The sequence below is a fragment of the Aotus nancymaae genome, unplaced genomic scaffold, assembly GCF_030222135.1.
Source record: "Aotus nancymaae isolate 86718 unplaced genomic scaffold, 86718_ANA_hifiasm-v0.15.2.pri h1tg000007l, whole genome shotgun sequence".
In the NCBI taxonomy this organism is placed as follows: domain Eukaryota; kingdom Metazoa; phylum Chordata; class Mammalia; order Primates; family Aotidae; genus Aotus; species Aotus nancymaae.
The window spans coordinates 47,263,018-47,286,820 of NW_026988418.1; the positions used below are offsets into that span (position 1 = coordinate 47,263,018).

General features: G+C 37.2%; 2 protein-coding genes across 5 annotated transcripts in view; one reads left to right on the plus strand and one right to left on the minus strand.

The window, feature by feature from the left end:
- LOC105710282 (uricase) overlaps window positions 1-5,197 on the minus strand; it is a 119,503-nt gene extending 114,306 nt beyond the window's left edge. Inside the window, exons 1-2 of one of the 4 annotated variants that reach the window (XM_064372568.1) lie at window positions 4,967-5,197; window positions 2,255-2,339 (exon numbers count right to left, since the gene is read on the minus strand). In XM_064372568.1, the coding sequence (XP_064228638.1) occupies window positions 2,255-2,308 (54 nt within the window). In that variant the 5' untranslated portion in view covers window positions 2,309-2,339; window positions 4,967-5,197. Of the gene's footprint in view, window positions 1-2,254; window positions 2,342-3,342; window positions 3,583-4,966 lie in introns of those variants that run through there. The other 3 variants (XM_064372567.1, XM_012442522.3, XM_064372569.1) reach the window with 3 other exon arrangements.
- Window positions 4,982-23,467, plus strand: RPF1 (ribosome production factor 1 homolog). The gene is made up of 9 exons (XM_012442520.2): window positions 4,982-5,235; window positions 6,693-6,749; window positions 8,963-9,043; window positions 15,503-15,598; window positions 16,181-16,334; window positions 21,240-21,322; window positions 21,723-21,904; window positions 22,067-22,193; window positions 23,229-23,467. The coding sequence occupies exons 1-9, from the start codon at window positions 5,011-5,013 to the stop codon at window positions 23,268-23,270; spliced, it is 1,047 nt and encodes a 348-aa protein (XP_012297943.2). The 5' UTR covers window positions 4,982-5,010; the 3' UTR covers window positions 23,271-23,467.
- Window positions 23,468-23,803: the final 336 nt, after the last annotated feature.

Here is a 23,803-nt window from a genome sequence, read left to right on the forward strand (position 1 = left end):
CTCTTGTGATGGGAATTCCAAGAAAGCTATTAAATTTCATTATTCCCCCTAAATGAAGCTTAACTCTCTTCCAATTTTTTGTTGAGTCAAATATCCATGTTATATAGGACCTTTTCATCACTGTTAGAGTACAGAGGGATAAGGGATTAGGAGCTTTTTTTATTTATTTCATCTGTTTGCCTTACAGGAAAAAAAAAAAAATGGAAAAGTTTATTGATTGCCTCAAGAACAAGAAAAGAGACTGTGAGAAGACATTGTTTTCTATAGTGGGTGAGGAAAAAAGAAAAGCCTTGGCCAGAAGCAACAAATGATATATAAACTTTGACTCTCCCAAAATGCTGCCTTAGGATCCATCATACAGTGAGATGGTGGCTTCCATCCTGCACAACTGAGTAGAGTGGAAGGACCCCTACAAAGCATTCCTCAGATTGCCTCCCTAAACAATTTCCCAGAATATATTAAGGCTTCATGTAAGGTTGCTCATTAACTAATGGGGTAGTTATGAAAAAGTAAGCCAAGTTTCAGGGATCCACAGATGAAAGAAGATAATTGAAAGATGGCCTAGCCTGAAAAATAGCCCTGGAAAGTTTCTATCAACAATGGGCCCTTACCACCCCAAACTCCTCAGTCCCTTAAATTCCTACCTCCTACCCTGCACTGCAGGAAACCACTATCAGTGACCTGGAGCCAAGAAGGCTCCTATTCAAGTGAAAATCTCTAAGCAACCTAGGGATTAAAGTAAGGAAATTTGTATCCATCACTGTGAGCTTGACAATTTACCAGCACTTCCTGACTTCCCTGATAAAATTAGTAGTAATCTTCTTAAATGTGATTTCTTGAAATTACATAATGAATGTGTCAACTTTGGGAAAATATGCAAAACTCCACAAACCAACATTTTCCAAATGACCAATGAATGCATGTTGTTATAAAATTATGCATAGGTAAAAGGTCCATTCAAAATGCAAGACAGACCAATAGATTTTAATGTAACAGAACAGGCAAAACTCACTGATATTATTTCATATTCCACATTGCAACTAACATCTAAAAAACTTACACTTCTCAAATTTTAATGCAGTATCAAAGAAGAATATTCACAATTATCTGAAAAAGCTCTTAAATACTCCTCTCTTGTCCTACAACATACTTGTTTGAGGTCAGAGTTTCTTCATATACTTCAAACAAATGCTATATTACAACAGATTAAATTCAGAGAGGCATATATAAATCCAGCTATCTTCCATTAATTATAATACAAAAGAGACTTGAAGAGATACATTTTAAATGCTATTTTTCTCATTAATTTTTTTGTTTAGGAAAATATCAACATTCTCTTTGTTTACAGAGGGCAGAAAAAATTAAAAATTAAAAGAAAATATAGTAATTTTCACAAAGTATGTAAGTTATCATATAATGGTTTATTTGATTACATTTAAATAAATAAATGCATATTTAATTTTTTTCTTAGTTTTAAGTTCCACATGGTGAATATTAACAAATATAACTCACATAAACAAAAGCTCTTCGGGGGTCCTCAATAATTTTTAATAATGTGCAGAGGTTATGAGACAAAAAGTTTGAGAACTACTAGGCTAAGCTAAGGACTGTGCTTTATTACCTTGTGTTTTAACTATTTGTGTCTCTGGACTGGACATAGGTTAATTTCTATGGAAAACAGATAGCTGAACTACCAAAAAGGAACTTACAAATATACCTACTCTGGCTCTTTGAAGAAGGCACTAGGAAGTTGTAATTCTAAATTTGGTCTTGATTATACAACAAGATGGCTGTTAAAGAACCTCTTTTTTGTACTTGCTAGTGTATGATTCTCTCCTCACTGGAGTTCCATGGAGCAGGGAGTGGTGACTTTTTGATTACTATATCCAGAGGACAAGAATGACTTAAATATTTGTTGCATGAATAAATCAACAAAATAAATACTTAGACACTGAAAAGCCATTCCAGACTGATATTTAAATTATACTTATGGTTGCTCTATAGTTCTATAGTCAGAAACACCAGCCAGAGGTACTATATACATTCCAAAGATATAAATAGAAGCTCCTATGATGGATTCATACAACCAGAAATCCTTTTAAGAGATGATACTTTAGTAAAACTGAATTTGATTGTGGCACTGCTCTCTCTCTCTGTTCAGAAATTTGGATCTCCTAAGAAGACTCATGTAGAACTATACACTTTCTAGAAATATTAATAGGCATAAAAATTCCCATTTATCTAAATGGCTCACCTTATTGGTAGGGATCAATCTACCTGGAAAATATCTGGAGGATTGTCCTTGCATCCATTACCATCATGGCCATGTTTAGGATCTCCTGAAAAAAGTAAAACACCTGAATGAAATGATTGGAAATTATACCAAAGACATAATTTTGGTTTCTAAAAAAGCCAGCACACGTATTATGTCTGTTTCATAGTATGGAGTATATAGAAATGACTGTATTCAGCATACAATTATTCCCCAGGTTTTCAATTTCTGAATAGCACTCCAATTCAGCTTTGGGTGGGAGGGTGTGTAGCTCTAATGCCTCCTCATAAAATTGTATTAATTCTACTCTTGTTGACTTTTTTTTTTTTTTTTTGGAGACAGAATCTCACTCTATCAGCCAGGCTGGAGTGCAATGGTTCGATCTAGGCTCACTGCAACCTCTGCCTCCTGGGTTCAATTATTTTAAGTTTTTTAACGGCAATTTTAAACTTGTAGTCTAATAGCAGGTTTGGATGGGGCTTGTGTTCTGGAAGACACAGTTTTGATGCTTTTAATACCCTGCTATTGTTAAACAGAACTTAAATGGGTGCAAAATGAAATATGGACAAAAACATACTGGATTATCAAAATACTAAATGTAGACATTGGTCCATAAAATTTGAAATTAAGGCAGTTTCTGGAAAACAGACTCCTAAATCAAAAGGGATTATTTTGTTGCTATTTGGAAAGCATTTTCCTAAAATTAAAATGAAGAATACAGCAAATTTAACCACTAGGAAAACACTGTCTTCTGTTGCCTTCCACAACATTCTACTCTCTTGATTTTCTCTTCTCCTTCTCCTTTGCTTGGTCCTCCTTTTCTCTCGATCTCTTCATGCAGGACTCTTCCAGGGTTTAGTTCTTGATCTTTTTCAGTTTTCAATCTACACTCACTCTAACGGTTTGAAATACTATCTATGTGGCAATGACTCTCAAATTTTGATCTCTAGCCCACACCTCTCTCTCCTGCTGCAGAATCATACATTCCAACTGACTAGTTGACAACACCAATCAGATCACTAATAAGTGTCTCAAACTTAACATTTCCAAAACTGAATTCTTGATCTTACCTCTCAAATTTGTTCCACTTGAAGTTTCCCGCATTTCACCTGATGTTAACTCCATTCTTTTAATCACTCAGGTCAAAAATCTTGGCATCCTCCATTCAATTCCATAAGCAACTTTACCTTCTAGAAGAATCACTTCTCAACCACCTACACTAGACTTACCCTGGTTCAGGCCACTGTCATTTCTTCCCTTCTTCCACACACCCTGCCCCCACATTGGCTATTCTCAAAAGAAGATTCTGAGTGATGCTTTTACTTTATTTTTATTTATTTTTTTTGAGAGAGGGTCTCACTCTCTCACCCAGGCTGGAGTGCAGTGGCACCAATATGGCTCAATGCAACCTAGCCTTCCAGGCTCAAGGGATCCTACCACTTCAGCCTCCTGCATAGCTGGGACCACAGGAGTGCACCATGCCCAAATATATATATATATTTTTTTTTTTTATTTATTTTTTAACTTTTTCTAGACATGGGTTCTTGCAGTGTTGCCCAAGCTGGTCTTGAACTCCTGGGCTCAAGTAATCTTCCTGCCTTACCTCCCCAAACTGCTAAAATTATAGGCATGATCCACTGCACCGGCCTGATGCTTAAAGACGTTAAGATCATATCATTCTTTTCCTCAAAATCCTACAAGAGATCTACATCTCATATAAAATGAAAGCCAAAATCCTTTCAAAACTCTACACCACCTGTCCAATCTCAACCTTTCTTGCCTTTCCTTCCTCTCCTCCCTTCTCATCTGACTTCTGACCTCCATAGTGTTTTCTTGAACATGGCAGGCTTGCTACTGACTAGAAGCATTGGAGCTGGCTGTTTCCTTTGCCAGGATGGCTTTTCTCCTAGATAACCAACTTTTTCTCAGATTAACAGCTCTTCACTAAGATAATTATATAATTTATCTCATTACCTCCTTCAAATCTTGGCTCAATGTAACGTTTTCAATGACACCTACTTTGAGAATCCTATTTAAAATTGCAACGTACGTTGGCAGTCCAAGGCAGGCAAATCACCTGAGATCAGAGAAATAAGAGACCAGCCTGGCCAACATGGCAGGCAGATAACCTGAAATCACGAGTATGAGACCAGCCTGGCCAACAGGGTGAAACTGCATCTCTGCAAAAATACAAAACTTAGCTTGGCGTGGTGATGCATGCCTGTAGTCCCAGCTACTCAGGAGAAGTTTGCAGTGAGCAGAGATTGCACCACTGCACTCCAGCCTGGGAGATAAAGCAAGATTCCATCTTAAAAAGAAAAAGAAAAATTGCAACATGCCCCTCTACCCTCTCTCTCTTTTATCCTGTTTTATTTCTTTCCATACCATGTCTTACTTTATAGCTTACCACAATTTATTTGTGTGCTCATTTCAGGTTTCCCTCAAGTAAAACGTAAACTAAATCGGGGAAGATTTTTTTGTTGTTGCTCCATCATTTTGAGGGTTGGGCACATAGATGCGCAAGGAGTGCCCGAACTCATCATCTCACAATTCATACAGCTGGGTAAGCTGCCTAAACTTTCCTGAAGCCTCAGTTTTACTACTTTCTTAAATAGCTAAAACTCACAAAAGCCGTCTACAGTTTTAAAAACTTTGCAACCCCGGAAGTAAAAGGTTAACGAAAGGGTCACAAACGAAGGCTATTTCCGTTTCCGTACGGACGCAAAGGAGCCGACACCATGGCGAAATCCGGGGATAAGAGCAGCAGCGGGAAGAAAAGCCTGAAACGGAAAGCCGCTGCCGAACAACTTCAGGAGGCTGCATTCGCTGGGGATGCGGCGACGGAAAGCGAGGGCCAGCCCCCGAAAGCGGCTGCCTTTCCGCCAGGCTTCAGCATTTCGGAGATTAAAAACAAACAGCGGCGACACTTAATGTTCACGCGGTGGAAACAGCAGCAGCGGAAGGTACGCGAGGGGCGGGGGCTGCCGGGCGCTTGCGCGGTGTTCCTCACGCTTAGGGCGGTCGCGGGGCGCACAGACGTGGTTGTCTGGTGGTCTCGAAGTGTTCGCTGTGGTTCCGTGGGAAGGGAGTTGCCACGGCCCACGTGTTCTGGTCCCCTCTTCCTGGTTTAGAGACTCTAGGTTCAGCCTTTTGCCTGAGTGTCAGGGTCGAAGATTTTCTTGATAGGCCCTTTCCTAGGGTGCTGGATTCAGAAGGAAAGCTGGAAGCCCAGCTGGCTCAGTAGTGAAAACTACGCCCTCCTGGCCCAGAAGGCAAAAGTCTCAGCTCTTCGGCCCGTCTAGGCAACGTTGGTTAATTTGCGGAGTCTGAAATGCAGGCAATACATAATAAATCCAAAATACTGCTTCTCTGATTCCTGCAGCAGCTCTTTACTGGAATGAGTACTGTAAAGTTTCTGGTAATTGTATTTGTTCTTTACAGTCTTATCCTCATACGTTTCTGGTAGCTAAACAAAGTGAAACGTAAGGAGGTTTAAACGACTTGCCAAGGTCGCAGTGCCCATTTCTGGTCAAATTGCAATTGGAAGAAAGCGTTTGGTTATTCTTGCACATCTTAGAAGTTCACACAACATTCTTATTATGTGTCTGCCTCCTCTTACAGGCCTTACTGAGGCCCAGCACTGATTCTTACTCATGTTCAGTGTCAAGGTGCTATTTGAGTACGTATAAGGGCCATTTAACTCATCCTGGTGTGCGCGTTTTGGGGAGAGATGTCCTAGAATACTTATTGGAGCTATGATTTCTAATCTGAAACCTGGGGGATTGAGGATCAGTAGGTGCTGGAAAAAAAGAATATTTTTTATTTTGTCAGGCATTCTATTTAGAAATCTCCAGAAGAATATATAGATTGATGATACAGATACAGATCATTCTAATCCAGATCTTGCTAACCTTGCAAGCTCTTACTAATTTTAAAAGTATATTTTGATTATAAAATATGTGAATAACTGGTGATGGTTTTATGGAAAACAACCTGAAAACTCATCTCCCATTCCTATTTATTTTTAGTGCTTTTCAAGAGAAGCAAGCAGCATAACCATGGTTGTCTTTAGGATGCAACCAGTTAGGCAAAACAAAACACAACGGAAACCGTCACATTTCGTACTTTAATTAATTTGAGGCTTTATGGAAAAAGATTAAACTAGTGAAGTTTTAAATGGTCAAACTTGCCAGTTTAGATTTTTTTTTAAAGGAGCAAGGTCTTTGTTAAATCTTATTGATTGGCCAGCCCATTTGGCTTACAGTAATTTAGGTAGAAAAATCCATGTGCAGATGCTTATTTCAGTAGATTACAAAGACTGCCCAGTTCGAATATTCATAGCATCAGTAGTTTGTAGTTTCAGTATATGTTTGTGATATAACTGGTTGTTTCTCAATATTGTTCTTTTTTAACCCTTTAGGAAAAGTTGGCAGCTAAGAAAAAACTTAAAAAAGAAAGAGAGGCACTTGGTGATAAGGTAAATCAAATTTTTAGCTGTTTGATTTCTGTCTTATATTAGGGAATTCTTATATTTATGTTGAATTACTTTCTTTTAAAATGTATTTTTACGTATTTCAGATGTGTAAAGAAATACAAAAGTAATATAATAAACATCTTTGTATCATTTATCCAGCTTAAGAAATAATGCATTAGCAAAGAATGTTGGAAGCCCCTCCTTGTCTGGTTCTTCGTAATTGCTTTTCCATCCAAAAATAACCACTCCTGAAATTTTTGAATATTTTTTTCATGTACTACTTTTACCTTTATTGTGTATGTTTGTGTACCTATACAGTAACACAGCGGGGTGTTTTGCTCGTAACTTTGTGTTTGAGAGGTCAGCACCTCTCGCTGACTTTTGGAATTTGGAAGCTCCCCAGGTTAGGCCTGGAGCTGGGCTCTTGTGATGTGAAGCAAAGGTTCTTGGTCAGGCACGGCTGGAGAAAGGCATGACAGAGCCTCTTCTAGAGTAGGGTGATAAGGGTGTGTTAAGCATTAGAGCTGGTACAGAGGATATGAACCTGTTTTTGAAAAGTGAGAACAGGGAGTGGGAGGAGGGTGAGAATTATGGCAAAGAAAAGAGCAGAGAATGCATCAAGAAAGAATCTGGGGCCGGGCGCAGTGGCTCTTGCCTGTAATCCCAGCACTTTGGGAGGCCAAGGCGGGTGGATCACGAGGTCAAGAGATCGAGACCATCCTGAGCAACATGGTGAAACCCCATCTCAACTAACAAATACGAAAATTAGCCGGGTATGGTGGTGCGCACTTGAAGTCCCAGCTACTGGGGAGGCTGAGCTGGAAGAATCACTTGAACCGGGAGGCAGAGGTTGCAGTGAGCCAAGATTGCACTGCACTCCAGCCTGGTGTCAGAGCGAGACTCCTTCTCAAAAAAGAAGAAAGAATTTGGCTATATTTGTGGTACTGATAAGAAGTGAAATCTTTCTTTCTTTCTTTTTTTTTTTTTGAGACGGGGTTTCGCTGTTGTTACCCAGGCTGGAGTGCAATGGCGCAATCTCGGCTCACCGCAACCTCCGCCTCCTGGGTTCAGGCAATTCTCCTGCCTCAGCCTCCTGAGTAGCTGGGATTACAGGCATTCGCCACCATGCCCAGCTAATTTTTTGTATTTTTAGTAGAGACAGGGTTTCACCATGTTGACCAGGATGCTCTTGATCTCTTGACCTCGTGATGTACCCGCCTCGGCCTCCCAAAGTGCTGGGATTACAGGCGTGAGCCACCGCACCCGGCCCGAAGTGAAATCTTTCTATTGAAAAAAATGTTTACTAAATAATCCTACATTATTGCATAGCTAAGTTATTTTTATTTTCAGTGTATTTATAGTTACTCCTAGTTTATGGTTTATTTTTGCAAAATTTTGAAAACATACATGTTTCCCCCTCCCATTTAAGATACCAAGTAAGTTACCAAATAAGGGTGTTTGAGGAAAGAGAAAAATGTAAAGACTATACACACTCAACACAGTTGCATTCTTTGAATAGTATTAGGTTAAACCATATAAAATTGTCAATAGTAGACTGTTTTGACCTAAAGTATCCCCAGTGTTAGTCTCTTTTTAACTCTAATTTAGTAATCAGTCTATTACAGCAAATTAATGTTATCCTCACCATTTGAAAATACCACCATTCTTATTTTTTGAGATGAAAGATGACTTCTTAAAACTCCCCCCTTTAAAAAATACTTAAAATGTAATATTTGTTTCATAGAGTAATAAAATGCTAGTTTCAGTTTATATTTTCTTCATACCTCTGCTAGTGTACATATATTTTGAATTAGTTTTAGTATACTCTTAAATTCTGTGTTCTCCTTCTTGACAATTCATTTACACTATTTATTTTTTTGTTTTATTTTTTCCTCTTTGGTATGTTTCCCCTTTGATAAGGGGATAATTATTAGATAATTATCTTGATCCCTGTTTCTTCTCCTTGTTACTTCTGTACAGTTTTAAGCCATTTCATTCAATGTTGGCCATTCTAGTATATGTGTGTCTCTGCCCAAATTGTTAAAAAAAAAAAAAAGCCTCTTATTCAATATTGTTATTAGGATTGATGTAGCAGTAGCAGTGGATTGATATGAGGAACAGATTGAGTTTGGGGTTATTTGTAGATTTTCCCAACTGTAATATAAAATAATTAATGTAAAATGCTTCTATAATGTAATCCTTTCTTTTTTACTTAGGCTCCACCAAAGCCTGTACCCAAGACTATTGATAACCAGCGAGTGTATGATGAAACCACAGTAGACCCTAATGATGAAGAGGTAATGTTCGAAGTCTTAAATTAGTTTGAATGATCACATATAATTCATAAATTATATGTTTTTATGTTCATATTTAAAGTGCTGGCCAGCAAAGTTGTATAATGGACTGATTCAGCTAAAATGTTGGCATATTATCTTATTAATTCATATAGATTATTTCATAATTGAATTTCCCAATAATGCTATAGAAAAATTAAGTAAATATTTTCTAGTAATCTATTTTATGTCTAGGTAAACTTTTACATTTGTCATGTAATCCCTGAATAGTATTTTGGAGGTTTTGTTTGTTTTTGTTCTCTTTGAGATGGAGTCTTGCTCTGTTGCCCAGGCTGGAGTGCAGTGGTGTGCTCTCGTCTCACTGCAACCTTCACCTCCCAGGTTCAAGCCAATTCTTCTACCTCCTTAGTAGATGGAATTACAGGCACCTGCCACCATGCTTGACTAATTTTTGTATTTTTAGTAGGGACGGGATTTGGCCATGTTGGCCAGGCCGGTCTCGAACTCCTGACCACAGATCATCTGCCCACTTTGGCCTCCCAGAGTGCTGGGATTACAGGTGTGAGCCACTGTGCCTGGCCTGGGGGTTTTAAAAGAATTCCTGGTACTATAGACTTTTGTAGTATTTGTTAGACATTTTGATACCTAAGAATAACATTTGATGCTATTTTTTGTATTCTCATAAAACTTAGTTTCAAGATAATCTTCTACTTTGCTTATTCTCCTTAGATACTTTGCAACAGTGAAGTAAGGGAATCAAGATTTTAAAACTGTATATTTTTAAAATTTGTGTAAAGGAAACTTGCTTTTGAATGATTGCTTTGAAACAGTGCTGTTATATCAGCATTCTTTCACATATCTCCTGGTATAGTCATTCACTGATTGAGTCTGTCTTTCTTTCAGCAAATGTTTCTTGATCGCCTGCATTGTATTGGGATCTGTTTTAGGGACTTGGAATCCATCAGTACACAAAATACACACACACACACACACACCCCTACACCCCTTTACCCACCCAGAGCTTACATTCTAGGAAGGGAGACAAACAGTAAACATAATGAAATAAATAAGTTAGACATAAGTTAGCCAGTGATAGGTTACTAAAGGAAAATAGTATGATAAAGGAGATTCAGGACTGCCTGGAGTAGAGAGGGTTTGCAGTTTTATGTAAGTAAGGTATTTGTATGTATATGCATTTTAATTTATTTTGACATTATTTCAGACTTGATAGAAAAGTAAGAATTGTGCATACCCTTCACCCAGAGGTCCTAAATATTCCCTCTGAAATGAGAGTAAGTGTCAGACATGGTGCTCCTTTATTCCTTTATATCTCATTTTGCTTTTTATAAGCACAGTTAGCAAAATCAAGACAGTTAATATTGGTAATACAGTATTATCTGTTCTATAGATGTTGCTCAGATGTCACTAGCTGTTCCCATAATGTCCTTTTTAACAAAAGAAAAGTCCCAGGTCATATATTCCATTGTAATGACTCTTTAACTTCCTTAAATTCAGAATAATTTCTCAGTCATTTAACTTCCTTAAATTCAGAACAATTCCGCAGTCATTTGCTTTTTGTGACATTCATATTTTTTGAATTGTACAGACCAGATGTTCTGTAGAAAGCATCTTAATATGAGTTTGCCTGTGGTTTTCTCTGATTATAATCAGTTTATGTACTTTGGACAGAAATACAGGTTGAGTGTCCCTTGTCTGAAATGCTTGGGACCAGAAGTCTCTTTTTTTATTTTTTCGAGATGGAGTCTTGCTCTGTCACCCAGGCTGGAGTGCAGTGGTGGTACAGCCTTGGATTACTGCAGCCTCCGCCTCCCAGGTTCCAGCGATTCTCCTGCCTCAGCCTCCCAAGTATCTGGGATTACAGGCACTCGCCACTGCCCCCAGCTGATTTGTATTTTTAGTAGAGATGGGGTTTCACCACGTTGGCCAGGCTGGTCTGGAACTCCTTACCTCGTGATCTTCCCACCTTGGCCTCCCAAGTGCTGGGATTATAGGTGTGAGCCACCACGCCTGGCTGGAACAGAAGTATTTTTGGATTTCAGATTTTGGAATATTTGTGATAGATAATGAGGTATCTTGATGATTGGACCCAAGTCTGAACGGAGTGTTTATGTTTCATATACATCTTATACACATAGCCTAAAGGTAACTTTTTTATTTTTGGAGACGGAGTCTCGCTCTGTCACCCAGGGTGGAGTGCGGTGGCACAATCTCGGCTCACTGCAACCTCTGCCTTCCAGGTTCAAGCAATTCTCCTGCCTCAGCCTCATGAGTAGCTGGGACTACAGGCATATGCTGCCATGCCCGGCTAATTTTTGTATTTTAGTAGAGATGGGGTTTCACTATGTTGCCTAGGCTGGTCTTGAACTCCTGAGCTTAGGCAATCCACCTGTCTTGGCCTCGCAAAGTGTTAGGATTATAGATGTGAGCTACCGCGCCCAGCCTAAAGGTAACTTTTATACAATATTTTTAATGATTTTGTGCATGAGACAGAATTTTGACTGTGACCCATCACATGAGGTCAAGTATGGAATTTTCCATTTGTGGCGCCATGTTGATGCTTTATCAAAAAGTTTTGAATTTTGGAATATTTCAGATTTTGGATTTTCAGATTTGGGAGGCTCAACCTATGCCATGAATGTTATGTTAAGTCCTTTTTAGTACCTCTTACTGAAAAAGAGAGGCATATGATGACTTTCCCGTACTGGTTATGTTTACCTTGGTCATTTGGTTAAAGTGGTGACTGCCAGGTTTCTCCACTCTGAATTTACTGTTTTTCCTTTTGTATGATAATTAATAAGTATTTGGGGAGTAGATACTTGAATGTTACTCCTCAAACTTACACTCAAGATTTGGCAGTTACAAATCATTTTTTCTATTCTAATATGTGAGAAATTTATATATTACTATAGTTTAATTTGTAGTTCTCATTTTGAATGAGGTTGAGTATCTTTTCATATTTTTTCCCCGCTTGATCAATTGATTGTGTCTCTTGTCCATTTTTCTATTGGGGAGTGATTTTATATAGGATAGTCAGGGTAGGCTTTATTGAGAAATTGACCTTTTAGCAAAGACTTGAAGGATGTGAGGAAATTAGCCATCTTTGTGCAAAAAGAACCCCAGAATGAGAGAACATCCAGTGCAGAAGCTCTAAGGCAGGAGTATATTGAATATGTTTTTTTAAGAATAACGAGGCCATTGCAACTGAAATCAAGTGAACAATGGAGAGGATTGTAGAAGAAGCCCTAGAAAAAGTATGATGAAGAGGAAACACCAGATCAATGACTTTGTTGGCCAGTATGAGTACTTCGGTTTATACACAGTGAAATGAGGAGCCATTGGATGGGTTAGAATAGAAGAATGATGTGATCAAACTTAATTTTTAAAAGTAATGGGCTGCTTTACAGAGAATATAACTGGAGAGGTAAATAGACTAATTAGGAAGCCACTGAACAAATCCAGGAAATAAATGATGGGCTTTAATCATGACCTGGGCCAGGGTGGTTACAATGAAAGAGTAAATTGAAATGAAAACGGATCTGATTCAAAATATTTTTTTCCCCCAGGTATATTTTGAAATTAGAGCTGCTTAAATTTCCTGACAAATTGGATGTGGAAAGAGAGAGATATAGAGGATTCAATGATGGCATTAAGGTTTTAGACTGAGCAAATTTGAAAGATGAAATGGTCATTGACTAGATGTGGAAGACAAGGAAGGAGATTTAAGGGGAAAGCAAGAGTTCAGTTTTGCATATATTATGTTTGAGATGACCCTTAAGAGTTTTTAGAAGAGATGTTAAACAGGTAGTTGGGATATGAACTTGGAATTCAGGGAAGAGGTCTTGACTGGAGATACATTTGGGGATAATAGGCATATAGAGAGTATGTATACATAAAGGTTTCCCTAGAATATTTACCTACAGTAGGATAATTTGGAGTCATGGGGTGTATAAATGTTTAACTTCACATGATTGTATCAAAATAGTTTCCAAAGTTGTGGTTGTATCATTTTATACTTTTGTGGTACAAGAGTAATGTTCCTGCTCATCTACATTCTGACCAACTCTTGTTATGTTCAGTCTAATGATGAAAGGCTGTCTCATTGTGGTTTGAATTTGTATTTCCTTGTTTTCTAATGTTGAGCACCATTTAATATAAGTTGTTTTCTTTAGAGATAAGCCAGTTCATGTCTTTTGCCTAGTTTTCTATCATGTAGTGTATTTTACTCATTTGTGGAATTTCTCTATATAATTTGGATACTAATCCTTTATACATATTAAAGGTATCTTCCAATTTATGGATTCTCTCTCTTTTTTGTTGTTGTTGTTTGTTTGTTTGTTTGTTTTTGAGATGGAATCTCGCTTTTGTTGCCCAGACTGGAGTGCAATGGCATGATCTCAGCTCACTGCAACCTCAACCTCCCAGGTTCAAGCGATTCTCTTGTCTCAGCCTTCTGAATAGCTGTAATTACAGGCATGCACCACCATGCTCGGCCAATTATCTGTTTATTTTCTATGGTGTCTTTTGAGGACCAGGACCAGAAGTTCTTGATAGAGTTGAGTTTTTGAAAGTTTTAGTATTGAAAGCTTTTTATGTTGTAGTTAAAAAATGTTTCCCTTTCCTTTGATCATAAGTTCTTTTTTCTTTCTTTCTAAAAAAATTGAAGAGTTGCCTCTCACATTTATTTACTTAATTGTCAGGAATTGTTTTCTGTTTGGTGTGAGAAAGGAAACCTTTCCTTCCTGTCTCCCACCCCCTCCTGTCCTTTTGCATATATATGTAATCAGTTTATCCAGTACCATTTTTGGAGTAGTGCAGCCTTTCTCCACAATGGATTGTAATGCCAGGTTGTATATCAAATATTTATGTATGCTTGGTCTTTTTCTGGGCTGTTTGCTTGGTCAGTTTGTCACTGCATCATTACGTTCTTAATTATTTAGCTTCTTAATAAGTCTTAGTATCTATAAGGGCAAGATGCCTCTCACTCCTGCCCCTAAATCCTCTCTCTTCAGATGTGTTTTGGCTTTTCCTAGGCCTTTGCTCCTCCATATAAATGATAAATGCACTAAATCAGATCAATTTGGGGATATATTTGTATGTGTATAATATATATTGCTTTACTTAGGTCTTCTTTAAATAGTGAAGTTTATTTCATGAATTTCATAATTCTCTTCATGCAAGTTTGACATGTAAATCTTGCTAGAGCTGTTCCTGGATATCTTATGGTTTTTGCTGGTGTAAACGGCTTGTCTTTGAAAATTGTTTCATTTGCCAATTTATAAAAATGCAATGGAGTTTTGAATAGTGATCTTCTAACCAATAGCTTACCTAAATTTATTTCTTACTTGTTGGAATATTGTTTTCATTTTTCTGTTTAGATAATCATTTCTGTAAATGACAGTTTTCTAATTTTGATCCATTTCCCCCCTCCCCTTTCTGCCTTCTAGAACTTCTAGCTTAATATAAAATAAATAGAAAAATCAATAATGCCATCTTTGGCATATTCCTGATTTTAAAAAGAATACTTCCAATGCATCATCATTAACGTTTGTGTCACTAAGGATAGAATATTATGAGTTAAGGGTTAAGTAAATTCTGTTTATTCTTATTATGCTTTTTTTTTGTTTTGTTTATCATGAATGAATGTAGAATGTTATTAGATGTTTCTCTGCAAATATTGAGGTCCTCTTTTATTGCATTAAACATTGTAACCACTATGTTCATGAGTGAGACTATAGTAATGTCTACTTTTCATTCCTAATATTATTTTATTTGGGCTTTTTTGAAATCAGTTTTTACCAAGATATCTATTCTCTTAGTCTTTTCTAAGTACTTTCTTCTTTGATCTTGTTGAATCTTTGTTTTCTAATTCATTTATATCTCCTTTTATCTATATTATTTTCTTCTGCTTCCTTTGAGTTTCTTCTGTATTTATTGATTTGCTTAATATGTATATTTTCTAATATGAGCACTTATAGCCATAAAACTCTTTCAGAGTACCACTTTTGGTATATTCCACAAATATTGAAAGGTATTACTTTGATTATTGTTTAAATCTGAGTGTCTCTTAATGGAAGATTTGTCTTCTTATAATTCATTAGTTTTTTTGCTTGATTTTGTGTGTGTGTGTGTGTGTGTGTGTGTGTGTGTGTGTGTGAGATTATTTTCATCAACCAAGTTGATGAGGGAAATGAAAGTAGTTCAAGAGTAAGCACATCTCGGTTTCTGCCCTGAAGTTATTTCTGACAGTTTTATTCAGTTTTGTACTTGTATTTTACACAGGAGAAATCCACTCATCCATCTTCTTCATGTGGCCATTAATATCAGTCTTTAAATCCTCTATCAGCTAGGTAGTTAGTGTCCAGCAGTCCTGCTGAAGCTACTTGTAAAATTCTGGCCCAGGAGAGTATTTGATGTAAAATTATCCCTCTTCTCTGTTCTCAGGTTGCTTATGATGAAGCTACAGATGAATTTGCTTCTTACTTCAACAAACAGACTTCTCCCAAGATTCTCATCACAACATCAGATAGACCTCATGGGGTAAACACATTGATTAGTACAGTTCTTGAATTCTCAATTTTCTTATTACTTCTATTTAAAGTACTCTGTTCAGATGTGTTAAATCATTAATTAATTGCCTTAAAGAATGCTTGTGAATAAGTAAATAAAACGTAGTACTGCTGATAGGATGTAGTTTACTAAACATGATTCTTCAGGATAGAATTTCTCAACCTCAGCGTTAACATTTTAGCTGGAGAATTCTTGTTATGGTGAGCTATCCTGTTTCATTATAGGATGTTTAGCAGCTTTCCTGGCCTCTATGCATTAAGTGCCATACAACCACACACCACTACCACTACCACCAATCATAACCATCAAAAATGTCTCCAGACATTGCCATATGTGTCCCCTGATGGAGCGGAATCGCCCCTAATTGAGAACCACTGCTTTAGGATGATCAGCCTTTGATAAAAGAGGAGACTGTTCCCGTTTCATTCTTTCCTCAATGTTGCTTTCTATTAATTATAATATTCATTATTTCTTTCCTTATGAACATGTACCATATAAGATTTTTATTCTTTTTCAAAAACTATTCAGAATTTTTGTTATTTTGTTTTGCAGAGAACAGTACGACTCTGTGAACAGCTCTCCACAGTTATACCAAACTCACATGTTTATTACAGAAGAGGACTGGCTCTGAAAAAAATTATTCCACAGTGCATCACAAGAGATTTCACAGACCTAATTGTTATTAATGAAGATCGTAAAACCCCAAGTATCCTTTTTTTTTTTAAAGGAAGTTTTCCTGTCCTCTCCCTCAACCCCTTAAAAATATATTTAAAAGAATAAGGAAATATTGCCTGTAACTTTCAGAAAATAATTTTTTTATCAGAAAATTATATCTTTTTCCAAGAGCCTATAAACTGATTTTTCCTTTGTATTCACCAAACATTTATCAGGCAATGCTACAGCCAAGAGATTGTTAGTAAAAGATGAAGAGATAAAACAAGAGACAAACTTCAGGAAATTCATAGGTGGAGTACATGGATATGTAAACTGACAAAATATAATGTGGATGGTACAATTAAAGAGAGAAATGCAGGATATAGTGGAGACCCTGTGACTGGTAAAGTCCCTGAGAGGAGGGACTTCCCATAGAAAGAGATGCTAAAGCTGGGTCTAGGTGGATGAGGGTGAAGGAGGGGAATGAGGCAGAAAAAAGTGCTCAGTTCAGAGGGAAAACCATTTGGAAAGAGGAGGAGTAAGGGCTGATCCAGTTGGGGATCTGCATATAGTTTGGTATGGCTAGATTTTACATTGCCAGAGGTGGTGTAATAGGATTATTTAAGGTAGAGACTTGGACCCATATTATGTATTTGTTCCAATCTAAAACTTTTTAATTGCCTTAAAGAATGCCTGTGAATAAGAAATACTCAAGGTATTTCTTCCTGTTGAGATCAGAGATTTGATAAAGGATGTCTAGGTTTGTTGTTATTGTTGCTGGTCTTTTATTTATTTATTGAATGATGGCTGTGAATTCAGCAGCTTTAAAGATGACCAATTGAATGAGTCTTTATGATTTTTAATTTCATTAAAATAATAATTTACAAAAAAAATAGGGACAAGACTTCCTGTGCTGCCAGAATAACATTTTATTTCTAATATCAGTGAACACTGATCTTTTTGAATTAGTGGTTTAAAAGGCTGTTTTTAAAAAATCTGAATAACTTTTATGACTTTTATTGTTTTCAGTATAACTTACTTTATCTGCTCGTACTAGTAGCTTTCCAGAAATAAACTATAACAAGCTTCGTAATGTGTTTTGTTGGACATAATATAATTTGGCTTAACTGGATTAAAGTACCAGAGTATCTAAAATCTCTTGAATAATTATTCCAGAAAAGATTTGTTTTTAAGGTAGTTGCTGCCTCTTTTTCTTTTTTAAACTGCCTCCACAAAGTGGCAAGGTCTGTTTTCTTTTATTTTTGGCAGTTAAAAAACAACTGCTAATCACTTTGAGGCTGCTAGTAAGCCTGCTAAGAAGCAGGCATTCATCAATTCAGTAAATGTTCTATCCCTGTTTTATCCAGGGTGTTTTATATAGTCACACAAATTTCATTTATACTATCTTCTGCCTTTACATTTTCTGGCTGGGCACAGTGGCTCACACCTGTAGACCCATCACTTTGGGAGGCCTAGACCAGCAGATCTTGAGGTAAGGAGTTCGAAACCAGCCTGGCCAACATGGCAGAAACCCATCTCTACTAAAAATACAAAAATTAGCTGGGCGTGGTGACACGTGCATGTAATCTCAGCTACTTGGGAGGCTGAGGCACTAGAATCACTTGAACCTGGAAGGCAAAGGTTGCCATGAGCCGCTGCATTCCAGCCTGCGTGAAAGAACAAGACTGTCAAAAAAAAAAAAAAAGTGGTGATTCCTGGAGACTTAGCATGGGTTCAAGAATAAAAATCACAATTCCTAATGATGTCACTAGGGGAAAAGTTGAAAAACAGGATTTAGCCTGTGGGAAATTAGATTCTAGGAACATGGCATCTTTCTAAAGATACTGGAGGGGCTACTGTGTGAAAGAGTAGTGCTGAATGGTGGAAGTTAAAGGGATATACTTTTTGACTTATTCTAAAATGGAACTTTGTTGCCTAAACTGTAGAAACTAGTAGTGGCTTCGAGTCAGGGCAACTATAGTATCATCAAATTCCATTACTTGCTAGTTTTGTTATTTTAGTCAAGTTTCTTAACTACTCAGTTTCCTCATTTTTTAAATGTAGGAAATAATACCTATCCTTAGAGTTCCCACAAGATCATATTAAATGTATTATGTTTATAAAGCATAGTGTCTGGCACATGGTAGGCATTTTAGTAAATGTGGTATAGTGAGAAGCATGTAAACTTGATCTGTACAGACCTACATCGTCTATTCATTATTTCTAATGGGAACTACTGGCATTTGAGTTAGGATAATTATTTGTACTACAATCTTGGCAGCTTGTAAGATGGTTTGCATTCCTGGCCTTTGGATGCTAAATGCCAGTAACACCTCAGTCACCCTGACAAACAAAACGCCTCTGTACATTTCCAAATGTACACTTCAGCCAAGGGCTTAAGCTAGGTGCAGTCCCACCCTGGTTGAGATCCACAGTTGCTTTGGTCTGATTTACTTTGGCTAATTTACTTGAGCCTCTTCAGCCTCTTTTCCTCATTACTGAAATAGTCATGATGACTCCTGTTTTGTGTGATTTGTGTTAGGGATTAGCAGTAATGTAAATAAAGCCTCTTGCACAATGCAGGTACTCAGGAAAAGAAGTTATTTAGAAACTGGTAAGGTTGGATTTTGTACTTTGCTTTTGACACAGACCACAATTTAGTGGGAATGTTCTAGAAAGGATTTAAGCCTCCTTGATTTGGAGGTTGGAAGAAATGACTTTCGTATCTCCTAAACCCCTTAATAAATACTTTTGGCTGTATTTCATGACGTTTAGCCTGTGGTGAATCTTTAAAAAGGATAGAATTCAAACGTTTGCTGATAATCTGTTATATGGTAGGTACTAATATCTTAAAAGAAAAAGATCAAAAGATAATTAAATAAAAAAGAATGAAAAAGAAAGAGAAAAAGATCTGCCTGTAAGTCCTAGCACTTTGGGAGACTAAGGCAGGTGGATCACTTGAGCCCAGGAGTTTGAGACCAGCCTGGGCAACATGGCAAAACCCTATCTCTACAAAAATTAGCCGGGCATGATGGCATGCCTGTAAGTCCCACCGACTTGGGAGGTTGAGGTGAGAGGATTGCTTGAGCCTGAGAGCTTGAGGCTGCAGTGAGCCACAGTTGTGCCATTCATTGCACTTCAGCCTGGGCTGCAGAGTGAGACCCTATCTCAAAAAAATGAAACAAGAAAAAAAAAATCCCATTTCTATCTAAGTGTTAACAGATTAATTGGGAGGAAAGGTGTTTTCCTGACTGTAACTCAAGTGATGAGTGCTGGGGTAACAGTGAGAACTGAGAAGATTTAGATCTTAATTCTGACTGCATAAAAAGGTGACTTGAAGTAGACCATAATAGATGAGTAAAACGTTGCAGGTATTCAAGATAGTGTAAGCAAAAAATGCATGCTAGGATTAACATACATAGTACATAAGACTGTGAATGCCTACCAGTTAGGAAACAGCTTGGTGTGGGCATAGGGGAAACAGATTGGAAAGGTAGTTTGTGGCTTTAGTTAGTATGAGACTCATACTCATTAGTATACTCATCTCACACTAATGTCTTTTTTCTGTAGATGAGTCTGTGATGACAGAGTAGTAGGAAATTAGCTACAGCTGTCAAGATGATCTAGTTTCACTTAGCACTTGAGAAACTATGGTGCAGATAGAATGAAACAGCCAAGTCCTATAGCTAGTTACTTAGAGAACCAAGGCCGAAGTCCAGACTTCATTTTAGGAGATGTACTTGAGATGGTGAGAAAAAAGGTCAGACCAACCACAGTAACTGCTTTAATAATCTAGGTGGAAAATCTCGAGGACTTCATTAAGACAGTAAGGGTAAAGAGGAGGCTAAGTGAGGAACTTCTGAAGGTAAAAGTTAAGATTTGGTGGGAGAAGGAGAAGTTGAAGATGCCATAGCTTCTAATCTGGATGAATTAATGTTTATGTCATTGTAAAAAGATGGCAACATCTGTTTTGAAAGATACGTATTGTGTGCAGACAGACTTGAAAGTCTGATTCTGACCTATTTAAGTTGTTGAAAGAATCAGATGAAATGTGCTTAAAAATTTCTCCTAAACTAGAAAGCATAATATAAAGTGAAAGCCCTATCCATTGCCATTAGCATGCCTGCTTGTAATGCCATTAAGCAATAGTCAGGAATTACTCATGAAAAGTAAAGTTGTTTCAAGTGAAGCTCAGATTGTGCTATAAAAACCTGAAGAATGTTATAGAGGTAGCAATCTTAGTTTGTAGCACCCCAGGACTTCTAGAGCCCTTGGGCTGAAAGCCCTGCTGGTTGTGGGTAGGTGATCTTACATTTCATTTGTAGTTTAGTGTGTCTAGCATAATTCTCAGTCATGGGAAATGACAGTCAGTGAATGGCTATTAATTGGTTTGATTATAATTTGTGGTACAGTAATCTTAAGTAAGGGCTAATCTCTTGCAAAATACTAGTAACCTTAATTTCATAGAAGAAAGCTTAGGAGTCTAGTGTCATGGAATGTTATTCAAAGTTGACAGCATATTCTGACCATATAAGTTTATAAAAGTGACATTTTGGGTTATAAATCTTCAGAATATGGAGGTAAACTTATACTCTATTTGCAATGTTACATGATTGTAGAATCCCATCCTATTTTACTCCCAAGAGTAGTGGTCAATTAGCTTCTTTTCACCTACTTTAGTTTGGGGTACCTTATGATACCCTATTGAGGGTGATGATGATTATATTGTAAAAAGAAGAAAAAGGGACTACTCTAGGTTAGTCTATTTTCTTCAAAGATTTTAACTGATTTGAGTTTTTGATATGCTAGGAAAATGTCACTTAACCCCAGAAGAATGTGTACATCTGCCCATTCACTTGGGTACAGATTTTAGGGTCCTTTGGATGTAGAAGACCAGTTATTTAAACAATTATATTTAGATTATGGAGTTCAGTGTGTTTTTCTTAACTATGAACAGATGGACTTATTTTGAGTCACTTGCCAAATGGCCCAACTGCTCATTTTAAAATGAGCAGTGTTCGTCTTCGTAAAGAAATTAAGGTAAGTTTTATGCATTCCATGATTGGCATTGATCTCTTCACAGTATTTAATAGTTGCTGTATCTTACAGCTAATTTAATAATGGCATTTGTTCCAATTAAAGCAGTTTTTATCTATCAGTTTTCTTGGGAGACTGTGATTAAGTTACAGCCAGCAGGCAATAGCCCTCATTATTATGAAGCATGTTGATTTTCTCATAAAACTTTTTTTTGTTGCATTCACTGCATATTAAAATCATTTTAGATACATCTTAATTCATGGGTTTGATAAGCCATCTGTGGTAGTTGGTCATTAAAGATGAATTTTGCAAATTTGTCATGTAAATTTTGATACTTAAAATTGCATTGAGAGGTATTGCCAATTAGCTTAGCTCATTGTGCTATTTCTCATTATTTTTCTAGAGAAGAGGTAAGGACCCTACAGAGCACATACCTGAAATAATTCTAAATAATTTTACAACACGGCTGGGTCATTCAATTGGACGTATGTTTGCATCTCTCTTTCCTCATAATCCTCAATTTATCGGAAGGCAGGTGGCCACATTCCACAATCAACGGGATTATATATTTTTCAGATTTCACAGGTGAGGAAGGTAAACTCGTTGAACTTCAATATTTTCAACATGAACTAATTTTCCAATATATTCTAGCAAGTATCATACAGGATACAATGAATTACCTTTTGAACCCTGTCATAATGTTAAACAGTAGCTCATTCAGACCAATTTAACTTTTTGTCTTTGAAGATACATATTCAGGAGTGAAAAGAAAGTGGGAATTCAGGAACTTGGACCACGTTTTACCTTAAAATTAAGGTCTCTTCAGAAAGGAACCTTTGATTCTAAATATGGGGAGTATGAATGGGTCCATAAGGTATGTGCTTATTGTTTAAAAAAACTAAGTAATTTTAAAAGTATGGGATAAGAGGGTGGGAGGAGAGTGAGAATCAGGAAGAATAGTGAATGGATGCTGAGCTTAATACCAAGGTAATGGAATGATCTGTTCAGCAAACCACTGACACGTTTACTTATGTAACAAACTTGCACATCCTGCGCATGCACCCCTGAACTGAAAACCATGTGATACAATATCTGGGTCTGGTGATTAACCTTGGCTCATCTGAAATATAAACAATGGTTCTTAAAGTGGGACCAGCACCATTACCTAGGAACCTGTTAGGAATGAAAATTCTTTGGCCTGTAGACCTACCGGATCAGCAACTTACTTAGGGGGTGGTGCCCAGCAATCTGTTTATAAGCCTGTGTTATAGGCAACTCTTCTGCATGTTTCTTGAGAACTATTGTTAGAAGTTTGGAGATCATCATCTTAAATCATAAATGAAAACTTCAGTGTTTTAAAACATCCTTTTCTATCTAGTATAAGCAGTACTTCACTTGGTAACATTTTATTAAAATCACACAGCCAGGCCGGGCGCGGTGGCTCACGCCTGTAATCCCAGCACTTTGGGAGGCCAAAGCGGGTGGATCACGAGGTCAAGAGATCGAGACCATCCTGGTCAACATGGTGAAACCCCGTCTCTACTAAAAATACAAAAAAAATTAGCTGGGCATGGTGGCGCGTGCCTGTAGTCCCAGATACTCGGGAGGCTGAGGCAGGAGAATTGCCTGAACCCAGGAGGCGGAGGTTGCGGTGAGCCGAGATCGCGCCATTGCACTCCAGCCTGGGTAACAAGAGCGAAACTCCGTCTCAAAAAAAAAAAAATCACACAGCCAGCGTCTTTTATATTAGGCAGAAGACTATTCGGGGTCTCACACAAATGCAGTTTTTCAGCACTAGTGTTACCTATAAAGATCTAGGGACATTGACTTTTACTATCTTACCTAAATTGTTCATTATATTTTTGTTTTCTTTTCTCCCACCACTCCCCGCCTTTCCACTTTCAATCAGCCCCGGGAAATGGATACAAGTAGAAGAAAATTCCATTTATAAAGTACTGAGAGAATAATACTGGATTTTGCTGAACAGGCCTATCTTGCTTGGTAAATTATTTTTGACAGAATACTCTTCGAAATGGCATTTGCTGATTTCATAAACCTTTCATGTCTGGACAGATTACCAAATGCCATAAATTGCCACTGTGTGTTTATGTATGTAGAAAATACAAATAAAAGTTATTTTGGTGATGACTTAGGTTTAATTTTCTTGTTCTTGGGTAATGGTGAATAAGTTGGAATCAAGATTCAGATTAACTTTTCTATTTGCATTTGCATAGAACACATGAGAGGAATAAAATGATAAATACTAGCTAACCCGTGATTTTTATTTTTTTTTAAAAATAGAATTTTTGGATTTTTATTAATCCAGTGTCTGGCACATAGTATAAATAACTAACTTAAATGGAGGCCAGGTTTCATGAATGTTTTAACATTGTCTTAAACCTTCCGAAGGGTAAAAATATTAAAGCAAAATGATCTAACAAGGTTTAAAGCAAAGTTGCAAATTACTGAAGCTAATGCTTGCTT

Coding starts and splice junctions, on each gene's coding strand:
- RPF1 (XM_012442520.2), top strand. CDS start 5,011: ATGGCGAAATCCGGGGATAAGAGCAGCAGCGGGAAGAAAAGCCTGAAA. Junction 15,599..16,180: donor CATCAGATAGACCTCATGGG/GTAAACACATTG, acceptor TTTGTTTTGCAG/AGAACAGTACGACTCTGTGA. Junction 22,194..23,228: donor AGTATGAATGGGTCCATAAG/GTATGTGCTTAT, acceptor ACTTTCAATCAG/CCCCGGGAAATGGATACAAG.